The sequence below is a fragment of the Sminthopsis crassicaudata genome, chromosome 5 (assembly GCF_048593235.1).
Source record: "Sminthopsis crassicaudata isolate SCR6 chromosome 5, ASM4859323v1, whole genome shotgun sequence".
In the NCBI taxonomy this organism is placed as follows: Eukaryota; Metazoa; Chordata; class Mammalia; order Dasyuromorphia; family Dasyuridae; genus Sminthopsis; species Sminthopsis crassicaudata.
In genome coordinates, this window is record NC_133621.1 from 173,823,759 (window position 1) to 173,838,923 (window position 15,165).

General features: G+C 36.0%; 1 protein-coding gene across 4 annotated transcripts in view; it reads left to right on the plus strand.

Moving 5' to 3' along the window:
• Window positions 1-295: 295 nt before the first annotated feature.
• The window catches only part of KRAS (KRAS proto-oncogene, GTPase), a 41,538-nt gene continuing 26,668 nt past the window's right edge, over window positions 296-15,165 (plus strand). For 2 of the 4 annotated variants that reach the window (XM_074268820.1, XM_074268821.1), the window contains exons 1-2: window positions 2,556-2,638; window positions 4,860-4,981. In XM_074268820.1, the coding sequence (XP_074124921.1) occupies window positions 2,617-2,638; window positions 4,860-4,981 (144 nt within the window). In that variant the 5' untranslated portion in view covers window positions 2,556-2,616. Of the gene's footprint in view, window positions 817-2,555; window positions 2,639-4,859; window positions 4,982-15,165 lie in introns of those variants that run through there. The other 2 variants (XM_074268822.1, XM_074268824.1) reach the window with 2 other exon arrangements.

The window sequence follows — 15,165 nt, forward strand, 5'->3', positions numbered from 1 at the left end:
TAGCTCTGTCCTGACGCGATTAACGAATAGAATCAGTGCTATAAGGTCGCGGACAGCAGAAGGTGTGCTCTTAGGCACCTGGGCAGGCAGTCGGCTGCACCAGAAGCAGAACAAGGGAGCGTCTCTCGCTCCCAGAGAGAGTGGGGAGACTCAAAGGTGTGGCGGCTCGCTCCGGGTGGACGTGTGGGAGGGGGTAGAGAGTGTCTACGAGCAGAGACAAGGTGAGTGGCTGGGAAGCCGCGTAGGCGGGAGTGCGGTCTGGAGGGCGGAAGGGGATTGGCCAGTTGTCAGCCTCTGTGTGTATGTGGATGGATGGGTGTGTATGTGTGGGGGGAAGGGGGCCGCTAGTCTGTCAGGCTGGGCGTGGAGCTAGCTAGCGCCCCAGCCTCTCCTCCTCTGGCCTAGCCCCGCCCGCACGTGAGGTGCGCCGCCTGCACCGGCTCTCTTCCTCCTTCTCCACTTAGTTCCTCCAGCTCTGATCTCTCTAAACTCCCTCCCTCTTTCTCTCTCTTCACACGGCCGCTCCCTCCTCTCTCTCGCTCGCCTGAAAAGAAGTCGAACGCGGAACGCATCGATAGCTCGGCCTTCGCGGCTCCCATCCATTTGCTCGGGACTCGACTTCCCCAGGCGGCGGTGGTGGCGGTGGCGGCGGCAGCACAGGCAGCTGAGGCGGCAGCAGCAGCGGTGGCTGCGCCTCGGGCTCCGGCTCCTTCTGCGCTCCCCGGCCCCCGCCATTTCAGAGTGGGCTCGAGAGCGGCGCTAACGCAGGCGGCCGTGCGGGCCCGAGACCCAGCGTCTCTCCGGCGCGGAAGAGAGGTACGGGCCCCGCCGCCCTCCCTACTGAGTAGCTGCCTGGGGTCCGACCTTTCCTCGCCGGCGCCAGGCTGGGCGGGGCGGACGGAGAGTGAATGAATTAGGGGTCCTAGCGGGGGTGTTGGGGTGGGGAGCCGCGGCGGAGTGGGAGGGACGGGCCGCCGTGGGGACGAGCTATGGGGAGTGCGGGGGGAGGCTGCCGCCGCTTCCTGAACGGTAATCCCCTTCCTTCTTTCCTTTCTTTCTTCCTTCCTCCCTCCCTCCCCGGAGAGCCGGCGGGGCTCGAGGCGAGCTGAAACTCGGCCGCCCCGAGGGCGGGTCCGGGCGTGGTGGAGGTTGCGCCTGGGTCTATCTGTCGGTGGGTCGGTGCTCTCCCTCCTGGCCGGCCCTCCGCCTCCCCTGCCCAGCTCCGGGTGCTTGGCTGTGTCCTCTCGGCTGCCCTTAGCATCTCCCTGAGCGAGCAAGAAACTTCTTTTGCTGCTGCCGCCGCCGCTAAGTGATCTTTTCCTTATGAACAAAGACTGTGTGTGTGTGTGTGTGTGTGTGTGTGTGTGTGTGTGTGTGTGTGTGTGTTTTGGGGGGGTGTCTTTTCCCAAGAGAATTGAGAAGTAGTCAAAGACCCCTGTTGGAGGTTATGTTGGGGAGAGTCCGGCTGCAGCGTCTGAGTTCCCAACTACCTGCCTTGTATGTGACATTTTGTAGCCTCGGCAAGTGTCAGTTCTAGGTGTATGGAATTGAACCTTGTGTGAGTAGTAAACGGAAAATGGTTTATCCCAGGGAATTTTGCTGAGTCAAGTTTATTTTTAAGCAAGAAAAAAAATCACCCACAAACTAAGTGATTAGCTCTACTGAAGAATACAGGACATGTTCTCCATCCTAGAAGTTACTACAGTAATACGGGTTGTAACAAAACTCCCAACATTTAGCAATAATGACCAGTGATGAGGACTTCCTTGTGGCCGCCAAAACAACCTTACTTCTTTATCAAGAGTGTGCATATGTTTTAGCTGAAACTCCAGCCTTGCTAATGTTTATAAGTGCAAAAATAAGCATAATGAATTAGGGAAGGGGAAAAGGCTATTAATATTTAGCCCTCTTAACCGCAGCCATTGATTGATGTCAATATTGATGGTCTCATGTTCAAAATAGTAGACTTTATATCCACTGAATGTAGTTGATGACAACTAGACAATATTTAGAACCTAAGCCATGTTTAGATATAGTCTGTTTTGAACAGCTGACAAAAACTTCAAGTTTCTGAAAGAGGAAAATTAAGAGGCTATTCTTGACCTTTAATTGCTGAGTTGTTTCTCCCCCCCCCCCCCCTGGAAATGCTACTGTCATTTAATCTCTTTCTGACTTAGTTTTCTTATTGATATGGAGATAAGCTTGGGGCAATGCAATTCTTGGAGTGATGGACTTGTAGTCTGGAAGACCTGAATTCTAATGTGACCTCAGAAACTCACAACCTGTGTGGCCCTAAGAAACCACTTTACCTCTGTCTCTCTAAAAGGGGAATGACAATAGCAGCTCCTTGCATCGTTGTTTATGAGGATCAAATGAAGTAATAATTGTAAAGTGCTTGGCAGAGTGCCTGACACAAAGAATGGGCTACATAAGTGAAATGATATTATTGTACTGCTTTTTATTGCCCCCAAAATTGTGGTCTATTTTTAAGATGTTGAGTGATCTAGTCCTTTAAATCAAAATAGATTTTACTTACATTCATCTTTTCAGGAACTCCTTATGTGTAAAAAAAATGAAATATATTCATACACATGTACCGTTGATTAAGTGCATCACATGGACAACAGTAAATACAAAAGTGAGTAAAACATCAATGGCATCTGCCTCTAGGAGCATACTGTATAGGAAGTAAGATGTGAACCACATGGATAGAGTGCCATTAGAAGACCTTGATTCAGAGTTGACTTCAGCTTTTTGTATGACTTAGAATAAATCATTTAACTCTTCCCAAGTCTCTGTTTCCTCAGCTATAAACTGAACTGGTTGGACTTTTGAGGTCACTTCTAACTCTAAATCTATGATTTTATGAACTGTGATACAAAGTAGAATATGTTAAGTGCCATTAGAAAGGTTCTATGGGAGTTCAGAAAAAATGATTCTTTTTTGTTTGGAGGATCTGAAAAAGCTTTTTGGGAGGAAATGGTATTTGAGGAGTTTTGAAGAAGAAAGGGAATCTGACAAAGAATATAGTAAGCCAGTCTTGAAGCTGGACAGACTTGGGGTTCAGGTCCTATCTCTGACATATTTAGGCTGTGTGACCCAGAGCAAGTCATTTAAACTCTGTGCACCAGACAACTCCCTAAGACAATAAAGTGCCGAGTGCATTGATAGAATTTCCTCACCTGGAAATTCCCTAGACCAATGAAAGCATAGGGTCCTTCCCTCTCCTTTGAATGAAATTAGTGCTAGGAGCACTAGATTTAGTAAAAGCAACTACTTGATTTTGATTCTTACCTTTGTTACTGTTGGATTATGGGCAATTCAATTCATTTTTCTAAACTTTTCATTCTTAAACTTGCTGGGTAGGAAAGTCTGAATGAAAGTTGGATTAATGATTTCTAAGGACCTTTTCAGTTCTAAATCCTAAGAATCTATAATGTATAGGATTTAAATAAGTAGATAAGTAGGGAAGACCCTTCAGGCATAAAATAAAGGCATAGATAGAAAAGCATGTGACTGTGTTCAGCCAAAGTGGACTCTTAAGTGCTTCTTTTTGGCTGTGTTGTAGGGAATATCTAGGAAGGTAGAAGATAAGGCTGGAGACTAGAGCCTAATTGTGGAGGTCATAAATGCCAGACTAAGGATTTTGGACTTTAAGGTAGCCAATTTTGGGGGTGGAGGTGGGGGAAGGAGCAAGAAGTTGACATTATGGTTCAGGTTCTGTAAATATTTTACACCTATAATGTGCTAAATGCTGAGGTCACAATGAAATAAAAGAGCCTATTTGGATATTTCTTATTCTTGGATGAGCCAAAGAGAAAAAATGTTTCTTCTAGTATCCTTGTTTATTTATGTAAAAACACTGAATCTATTTGTATGTATTCATGCACATATTTAAGTGATTTGTTCAGGAACTGAAATATAGTTTTGGATTATTGTCAGTTACTTTCTATATGACCTTAATTGTTCTTTCATGTATTTCTTTGTTCTTTGGTTCCATAAAGGAAATAAATGGCTTCTCCATGTATATATACATATATACCTATACATATATGGAGGGGACGATGGTGTGTATGATAGCACATGTAATGTAGATCAAATTCTTGATGCTGAACAAGTTGACATTGAACAGTTTCAAATAGGAGGGAGAATCTATGTCCTTTAAAATTGATGGTCTATGTCCTTTAAAAATTGATGGTTTGATTAATAAAGCAATATATTCTTAAACACTTTTAACCTTATTTAACTTTACTTCCATATCAATTTCATCTGAAGCTGGCCAAGATGTGTGTCTTGCCACCTATTGATAATCTCTGTTATAGATTTTACAGCCATAGCCATCTCTTTAGAAGGTAGAGTTTCACAGAAAAATGACAATGGCAGCATTGGTGATATTCAGACACTCTACTTGAGAGTGTTATGCTCTTATGCACTTCTCATTCATGAAAGTCATGACATTCCAATGAGAACAAGCTCAAAACCCACATAATGACCATTTTAAAAGGAACTGTCTAGTCAGAGTATGATATTTAAAAAAAAATACATGTTCTCACAGTGGATTTATTTTTTCTGAAAGGATATGAAAATTGTCATAAACATTATAAGAGTCAATTTTCTGAGTTATAGAATTTTTTAAAGTATTTAAACAGAAGCCTGACTTACTTTCTATCCATTGCATCCATTAAAACAAGTTTTACTAAAATTATTTTTGAACAATTTTTTAAGGTATATCTTAAAAATATGTATCCCATATAAATATAAATATCCATTTCATTTCTAGCCAGAAGGAAAGTTTGGGATATTTTAAACTGATATGTGAAGACTATTCTGATCATATTTTTATTATTTTTTGTTATAAGGCCTGCTGAAAATGACTGAATATAAGCTTGTGGTAGTTGGAGCTGGTGGCGTAGGCAAGAGTGCCTTGACAATACAGCTAATTCAGAATCACTTTGTAGATGAGTATGATCCTACGATAGAGGTAAGTCTATTTTAAACATTATGTGTGTATGATATTAAATAATACATACAGTGAACTGAAGTTTTTGATCAGCAATACTTAGTTGAAATGTATTTTGGGTCCCTTGAAAATTAATTTTGAATTGCATAACTTTTGGGGGAGTATTTTATTTTTTCCCCTATTCATTTTTAAAACTTTTTTTTTAAAACTTTGAGTTCCAAATTCTTTCCTTTCCTATCTCCCTGGGCAAAGAGAAGCAATTCAGTATAGGTTATACATAAATAGTCATATACAGCATTTCCTTATTAGTCTTGTGAAAGAAAACATGAAAGAAAACATTTTTTTCAAAAAAAGTATGCTTAAATCTGTATTCAGACATTATCAATTCTTTTTCTGGGCATGGATAGCATTTTTTGTCATAAGTCTTTAAAAGTTGTCTTAGATCATTGTATTGCTAAGAATAAGTAAGTCATTCATACCTAATAATCTTAGAATTTGCTGTTGCTTTGTACACAGAACTTGTCACTTTGCATCAGCTTCTGCAAATCTTTTCAGGTTTTTCTGAGAGCATCCTGCTTATCACTTCTCATAGCATAATAATATGCCATCACAATCACATAGCATAATTTGTTCAGCCATTCCCCAACTGATGAGCATCCACTCAATTTTCAGTTCTTTGCTCAAGAAAATAGCTGCTATAAATATTTTTGTACATATAGGTCCTTTTTCTTTCTGTTTTTTATTTCTTTTTGGATATAGACATAGTAGTAGGTCAAAAGGTATGCTTGGTTTTATAGCTCTTTGGACTTGTTCAAATTGTGTCTACAGAATAGTTGAATCAGATTACAGCTCTACCACTGATGTCTTATTTTTTCCCCCCACTGTCTGTCATGTTTCTTTTCTGTCCTATTAGCCAATCTGATAGACATAAGGTAGTGTTTCGGAAATAGTCTTAACTTGCATTTCTGCAATATAGTGAATTAAACGTTTTTTTCATATGACTATAGACAGCTACGATTACTTCTTCTGAAAATTATTCATACTTTTGAACTTTTATCAGTTGGAGAATGGCTTTTTAAAAATTTGGGTGTTCTCTTTATGTTTGAGAAATGAGGCCTTGATCAGAAAAATTGCATCAAAATATTTTTCACAGTTACAATTGATAACTGTATTTCTCTCCATCCTATTTTCCTCTCTCTGTCTTCCCTTTGATCATAGCCTCTTCCACATTATCCCCTTCCCATCTTGCTTTCCTATAGAGGAAAATTGAGAATGTATGTTATTCCCTCTTTGAGCCAATTTTGATGACAATGAGGTTCACTCATTTTTCACCTCCTGAGTCTTCTCCTTTTTTGCTTCATTCTACCTTTCCCTTTCTCCAGTACATTCTCCTCACCTCTTAATTTTATTTGCTTTAGATATTATTCCTTCATATTCAACTAACTCACACCTGTGCCCTCTCTCTATATATTCTTAGTAACTACTCTAATAATGAAGTTCTTATGAGTTGCAAATATCATCTTCCCATGTAACAATGTAAACAATTTAATCCGAAATCCCTTATGATTTCTCTTTCTTGTTTACCTTTTTATTCTTTGCTTGAATCTTGTATTTGAAAGTCAAATATTCTATGCAAGTCTTTTCATCAAGAATGCTTGAAAAGTCCTCTATTTCAGTGAATGTTCATTTTTTCCTGAAGAATTATAGTCCGTTTTGCTGGGTAAGTGATATTGGTTATAACCCTAGCACTTTTGCCCTTTGGAATATCATTTCCAGCCCTTAAATCCTTTAATGTAAAAGCTGCTAAAGCTTGTATTATTCTAACTATAGTTCCATGATAGTTAATTTTTTTTTTTTTTTAACAGCTTGCATTATCTTTCCTTGACCCCGAGACCTGTGGAATTTGGCTATAATGTTCCTGGGAGTTTTCATATCTCTTTCAGAAGATCATCTGTATTTTTTTCAGTTTCTATTTTACTCTCTAATTCTAGAAATCAGGACAGTTTTTCTTGATAATTTCTTGAATGATACATAGGCTCTTTTTTGATCATGGCTTTCAGGTAGTATGAATAATTTTTACTGGATCTATTTTTCTCATTTAACATTTCATGTTGTCTTCCAAGATTTTTCATTGTTTTGTTTTTGTTTTATTGTTTCTTGAGTTCTCATAAAGTCATTAGCTTCCTTTTGCTCAATTCTAATTTATAAAGAATTTTCTTCAGTTTGCTTTTGAACCTCCTCTTCTATTTGGCCAATCTAATTTTCAAGGAGTTATTTTCTTTAGTGAATTTTTGTACCTCTTTATCTTTGGTCTTCTGTGTTTTTTAAGTTGTTCTTCAGTATTTTTATGGTGCCTCCTTACTAAGCTTTTGGTTTGTTTTTCATGTTTTTCTTGCATCACTTTTATTTCTCTTTCCAGTTTTTCTTGTATCTCTTATTTCATTTTCAAAATCCTTTTTGAACCTGAGACACATTTTTCATGGAGGCTTTGGTTGCAGGAGCTTTGATTTTGTTATCTTCTTCTGAAAGTATGTTTTGATCTTCCTTGTCACTCACTATAGTAACTTTCTGTGGTTAGAATTTTTCTGTTGTTTGCCCATTTCCCTAGTCTTTAATTCTTGACTTTTTTTTAAAACTAAAAGTTAAAGTGGAGTGGAACAAGTGCACTGAAGTATACTGGATGCACTGGTGGAGAGGGTGCACTGTCCAAAGCTTTGGGGGTTTTGTGCAGCTGTTTTCAGAGACCCTTCTAAGTATCTGTAAATTTCATTTCTTCCAAGGAGGTATGATCTAAAGAGAAGAATTTACTACTCTTCTGCCCTCTTTTCTGGTCTGTGTGGAACCCTAAGCACTTTTTTCTGCCCTGGAACTATGATGAGGTTCCCTGATTCACTATGTCCCACAAGCTCTGTTGTACTAGTGTTCTTCATTGCCTTCAAGACTGCTACTCATATCTGTGTAGGAGCAAAGCATCTGAGTCCTGCTCCTCTAATCTGTTCAATTCAGACCCCTTACCATCTCTGAGCTGAGAAATCTGGAAATAGTTGGCTGCAGTTTCACTGGCTCCCAGGGATTGCTCCTACTTTGCTGAGGCCTGGTCTGTGTTGGCTCAGCTTGCACTAGACTGTGGCCTATTCTCATCCAGGTGACACAGAACTTTTCTGCTATCTTCCATGTTGACTTTGGTTGGAAAATTATGTCGTCATGTTCTTTTATTGTAAAGACATACAAATGAGTTTTGGGGAGAGTTTAGGCAAATCACTACCTTCTCTTTGCCATCTTGGATCTGCTTCTGAACTGCTTAACTTTTATGTGGTTTTGTGCACAATAACAGTTTTGACTGATAGTATCTAAGAGTTAGGGTATGATAGAGAAGTTGGCCTCAGGGTCAAGAAAACCTGAGTTTTGATTCTCCCACTGAGTGACAGTGTGACCCTGACTAAGTCACCCTCTTACTGTCAATTGACAACTCTGAAAAACTTGAAGTGGAACAGTTGCTCATTTTCATTAGTTAAAGAAGGAATTTTTTCTCCCAGAAATCTGTGTATCAAAGAAATTCCAGATTTGCTCCCTTAGATGTCCAATAGCATAACACAAGTATCATTTTTTTCATTTTGATTAATAAGTATTTTAGAATTTCTTGAAAAGGGAAAACTTAGAAGAGTATGAATAAGGGCTTTGCACAAACTTTTTATAAATCCTTATGTGAATTTTAAAGCACTTGCACACATTTTTATTTATTTATTCATTCATTCATTTTATTTATTTATTTATTTTATAATTATAATTTTTTTTGACAGTATATATGCATGGGTAATTTTAAAATTTTTACAACATTATCCCTTGTATTCACATTTCCAAATTTTCTCCTCCCTCCTTCCACTCCCTCCCCTAGATGACAGGCAATCCCATACATATTAAATGTTTTACAATATATCCTAGATACAGTATATGTGGGCAGCTAGGTGGCGCAGTGGATAGAGCACCAGCCTTGAATTCAGGAGGATCTGAGTTCAAATTTGCTCTTAGATACTTTACACTTCCTAGCTTTGTGACCCTGGGTAAATCACTTAATCCCAGATGGGGGTGGGGGGGATACAATATATATTGTGCACATATCTAAATGGGAGATGTTTTCATAGGATTTTTAGAAAGTTAGAATAAAGTTTTATTAGTAAAAAATAAAACTTTTGTAATTATATATAATGATAGGCAAAGTTCTTTCTAGTCTTTAGGATATAAAGTTCAGTCTTTGGTAATCTTATTATAAAAATTATTATGCCAATGAGTTTCAAATTACATTGTTCGAGAAAATTGATTAGATGACATATACATTTAAATATAGTATTCTCTTTTAATTTATCCCAGAAAATGGAATGTATACAGTTCTGCAAAGTGAAATAAATTACTAAGATTTGCATAACACATTTAAAGCTAAGACATTTAGTTAACTTCACTTTCAGGAAATCTTTTTTTTTTTTTTTTTTTTTTTAATTGAAAACAGTCATTTTTTAATAAAATTTTTTTGACAGTATATATATGCATGATTTTTTTTTTTATAACATTATCCCTTGTAATCATTTTTCCAAATTATTCCTTCCCTCCCTCTACTCCCTCCCCTAGATGACAGGCAATCCCATACATTTTACATGTGTTACAGTATAACCTAGACACAATATATGTGTGTGTAAATCCAATTTTCTTGTTGCACATTAAGTATTAGATTCCGAAGGTATAAGTAACCTGGCTAGATAGACAGTAGTGCCAACAATTTACATTCACTTCCCAGTGTTCTTTCTCTGGGTGTAGTTGTTTCTGTCCATCATTGATCAACTGGAAGTGAGTTGGATCTTCTTTATGTTGAAGATATCCACTTCCATCAGAATACATCTTCATACAGCATTGAAGTGTACAGCGATCTTCTGTTTCTATTCATTTCACTCAGCATCAGTTGATGTAAGTCTCTCCAAATCTCTCTGTATTCCTCCTGCTGGTCATTTCTTACAGAGCAGTAATATTCCATAACCTTCATATACCATAATTTACCCAACCATTCTCCAACTGATGGACATCCATCCATCTTCCAGTTTCTAGCCACTACGAAGAGAACTGCCACAAACATTTTGGCACATACAGGTCCCTTTCCCCTCTTTAGTATTTCTTTGGGATATAAGCCCAATAGCGGCAATGCTGGATCAAAGGGTATGCACAGTTTGATAACTTTTTGGGCATAGTTCCAAATTGCTCTCCAGAATGATTGGATTCTTTCACAACTCCACCAACAATGTATTAGTGTCCCAGTTTTCCCACATCCCCTCCAACATTCATCATTATTTGTTCCTGTCATCTTAGCCAATCTAACAAGTGTGTAGTGGTATCTCAGTGTTGTCTTAATTTGCATTTCTCTGATCAGTAGTGATTTGGAACACTTTCATATGAGTGGATGTAATTTCAATTTCGTCATCTGAGGATTGTCTGTTCATATCCTTTAACCATTTATCAATTGGAGAATGGTTTGATTTCTTATAAATTAGGGTCAGTTCTCTATATATTTTGGAAATGAGACCTTTATCAGAACCTTTAACTGTAAAAATATTTTCCCAATTTGTTACTTCCCTTCTAATCTTGTTTGCATTAGTGTTGTTTGTACAGAAACTTTTTAGTTTGATGTAATCAAAATCTTCTATTTTGTGATCAATAATGATCTCTAGTTCTCCTCTGGTCTTAAATTCCTTCCTCTTCCACAGGTCTGAGAGGTAGACTATTCTCTGTTCCTCTAATCTATTTATGATCTCATTCTTTATACCTAAATCATGGACCCATTTTGATCTTATCTTGGTATATGGTGTTAAGTGTGGATCCATATCTGATTTCTGCCATACTAATTTCCAGTTTTAGAAACTTGAATCTTTCTGTTTCAACTTAAACCTATTTTCTTCCATTTGAGAATGACAATTCACTCCCTCATAATCTTGTTAGGTCACTTCTCAGCCTTCTTTTCCTTAATTTAAACAATCCCATACTTAAATCTTTTCTCTTAAACTTTACCTTATAACATTTTAAATCATTATGATTGTACTGGTTCAAAGATGTTCTTGGCACTTGAAGTAGATGTGCTACTGTACTTGTAATTTTTCAGTAGTGGTCTGTTATACAGTAATCTAGAAGTTTTTGAAATTTTAGAAAGGAACTCAGGAAACAAAGCAATTGCCTTCTCTTCAGTACTCAGAAATAGAAAAAAACCTATTTTATAAAACTTGTTAAATGATCGTATAATTTTTTGTGCTTTGGTTTAAAAATTAAGTAGTAACAAGATCCATCTAAATATGCTATTTTTTTTTTTTCCCCCCGAGGTAATTGGGGTTAAGTAACTTGCTTAGGGTCATCCAGTCAGGAAATCTTAAGTGTTTGAGGTCAGATTTGAATTAGCTCCTCCTGGCTTTAGAACCAGTGTTCTACCCACTGCACCACCTAGCTGCTCCAAGTAGACTACTTTTTGTCATATTTTCTAGGGTAAGAAAAATACTATAAAGAAAAAAGTAAAACAAGCTTTTAAAAATTTATCCCAAGTCTAATTCCACATAACTCCTACCATCTGAATCAAGTATAAAGTGAAGGTTATGATAGACTCTAGTTTTGTCATGGAATTTTCCCAATTGATTTGGATAACACTGACCTAGGTCCTCTCTGAAAGTTACCACAATAATTTCATTCTTTTCCATGAGACTTAATAAATTCTTTTTTTTTTTTTTTTTCCTGAAGCACTTGGGGTTAAGTGCACTACTTGCCTGGGGTCACACAGCTAGGAAGTGTTAAGTATCTGAGGTCAGATTTGAACTGGGGTCCTCCTGACTTAAGAGCTGGTGATCTATTCACTGTGCCATCTAGCTGCACTGGATGACAGTATTTAATTAAATAGGTCAATAAATATATTCAACATTGTCAAGAAAGAAGATAGGCTAGAAGTAATAATGTGAATTGCTAATTTTTTTTAGTTGTGGCAGAGGTTGGATTCCTTAAAGTCTGGGCTAAACAAGAAGTCCAATTTGGGAAGCACTGATGATCGCTGAATCTGTCTCCTTATTAATTTATACTTATTTTAAATCCTTAATATGATTTTAAAAAATTAACGTGGGTCTTTTTCCTTCCCGAAGGAGATAATAGTTTCCCTCAAGGAGAACGTATTGCCTCTATTCACAATTTATGGGAGTTGATATTACCAAGTAACTAAAAATATGTCATCAATAAAAATTTTATAAGTGCCTTCTCTGTGCCTTGCACTGTTTTAAGCACTAGGAATAAAAATAGTAATTTCTGCCTTCAAGAAGATTACATTCTTTTGAAGGAAACAGTATGTATACACATAGACACAGATGGTAGCTCAGAATAAATCTTTACGGCTTCTCAGTAGTGTGAATTTTTGCTATGATAGAGAGTAAGGGTAAGAGTGATTTAAGAGAAGAGAATAATGGTGTTTTGTAAATCAACAGTGTATATTTGAATTTTTCTCCTTCATTAGTCTAGATATAAATATAAATTGAGTGAAAGTTACAGAACACATTTTATCTCAATATGAGGGGAGACTTAGAATTAATGCTGTCTGAAATGACTTCATGACATAGAGCTAGATAACCATTTAGTAAGACTATGGGGGTGGAGGGGATTACTGATAAGGGTTGGATTAGATTACCTAGACCACTGATTTCTATATGGACTGAGATTCTGTGAAATTAAATGAGTTTGATTTTTAATTTTTTTGTTTGCATTTACTTTTCATCATTGAACCGCTATTCAGTTTAAAATAACTTCCACTTGGCTTATATTTTAATTTTAAAGAGTTGCCTATGGGCACTGAGAGATTGTGACTTTTTGTATATATCAAAGTCAGAACTTGAACCTAGTCAAGACTTCACTCTGATCTTCTGATCATTACCTCATGCTTCATACCTAAATAGACCTTGCTTGCTTTTAAGTAGAAAATTAAGCTCTTGGCCATTTAAAAAAAAAAAAAAAAAAAGAATAACTAATAGAACTTAGCTACATATTCTGAATGTCTGTACCTGAAATAATTCTTCTTTTATGAGAGATTACTGAGATAATGCTTAATAAGTCTACAGGATTACAAACAAATGAAATATAATATAGGGAACTTTATGAAATTTCTCTTATTGGGGGAAAATTACTCTAAATGAAACATAGCTAATAATAATTATAACTATTTTGTTTCCATTTTATTTCTCAAAACTATTGATGAGTAGCTAAATGTAACAATGGTTATTGTGGTTATTGACACATGATGTCATAAGGAAGGACCCTTACAGTAACAGAACTTGGAAAAGTGAAAAATATTTAACTAAATGCACAAAATATATGATTTGTCAATGACATATTTATTAATAATACAAATAGAATTAGATATATCTATACTGTACATTGTTGTTATAAGTCACATTTATACTGTGCTATTCTGTTTATGAAGCACTTTTATGACAATAATCTTTTGAGGCAGTTGTGCAAATATTATTTCTCCATGTACAGATGAGGCAACTCAACCAAAAGTTAAGTTAAATGGTTGGTTCAGGGTCACACAGATAGTAAATAGCAAAATCAGGATTTAAACCTAGGTCTTTTTGATTCCACATTTGAGTGCTCCTTCCATTATACTATATTGCCTATTGATGTGATTAACATTGATTCACTTCATTTTGATTTGATGCCCTTTGCTGATTAAATAATGATTTAAGATATAATTTGTCTTTCCTAACTCTTATTTCTTTGGTGTCCCTGTTCATTCTCTCCCTCCCCTCTTTTTTTTTTTTTTTTTTTTTGAGATCTATCACAGTATTTTTCAGATTTAACATTCTTACTCATTGGGACTTCTCTTTTTTTTTTTTTTTTTTTTTTTTTTTTTTAATAAATGGGTGAGAGGACTATGAATTCTTAAAAATATGCCAGGAGAATCAAGCTCTGTAGGAACCCACTTTGAGTGTGAGTTTGTAGGAGTATCAAGCAGACTGTGGGCAAATTATTTAACCTTTCTGAACCTTAGTTTCCTTATCTGTAAAATGAGGTTGTTTTCTGAGAGGACTTTGTGTTTGTTGCATTGGCATCAAATTACTTATATTGGGAAAGATTTATTTCCTACATTGTTGATCATCACAACAAATACTTGACCAAAAAAAAAAATCTCTTAAATGTGTGGAGAGATTGCAGTGTGTGTAAGTGGAAAGAATGCCCACATTAATGAAATTTTGAAATATTGAGTGATAGATGATTCTTTTGCAAAATAAGCATGAGGTTGAATTGAAAATTTTATCAATCTTAATAAGTTATATACATGCATTTTATATAAATGCTCATTATATGTTTATAAAAGTTACTGCTTATTGCTATTGACAGCAAGTACTTTAAAATTTTTATTACTTGAAATAATTGAGTTAATGATAAGCCCTTTATATAAAAATAACAGAAACTTTTTTAAAAATTTGATTTATAATTTGCAAACTTATAATGGTTTTTATTACCTTTTAAAATATTGTGGTACATGTTAAGTTATCTTTTTTTCCCTCAGATTCTCAGAAGTGCCCTCTACTGGTCAACATTTTGCTTTTGTTACTAAATTTTAATTTATAATGGGATTCTTTAGTTCTACTTTATTGAAGCATATGGTAATTTTAGAAAAAATATGACAGTTTCAGAATCTTTGTCTTATATACTCATTAAATAGTTTAGTTTTAATGATTTGTGCTTAATTTTAATTTTCTTTTATATATTTACAAACTACTGCATACACAATTGAAGCAATATATTTATGTTTTTGTTGAACTTAAAAGATCATTCTGAAAATTATTGCAGTGTTAGATTAGTCAACAAAAATTTATTAAGCATTTAACACTTAAGTTAGACCTCATGCTAGGAAGGACACAAATAAAAAGAATCAAATAATCTCTACTCAAAAAGATCTTATATGTAATTTTGGAGACCTCCATATACAAGCATGTTAATAATACAAAGAATGGATAAAAACAAATGCTTAGTGGGTAGAACACTGTGTTCATTCAACTTTTATTGATAGTGTTAATAGACATTTATTGTTCTATTGCTGAACTTTTTTAGAGAAGCTTCTGAACTTGTCTATTTCTTTTTCTAGATCAAAAACCATATAACGCTTTTGTTAATGTCATATATTAGACCTTTTATAATAC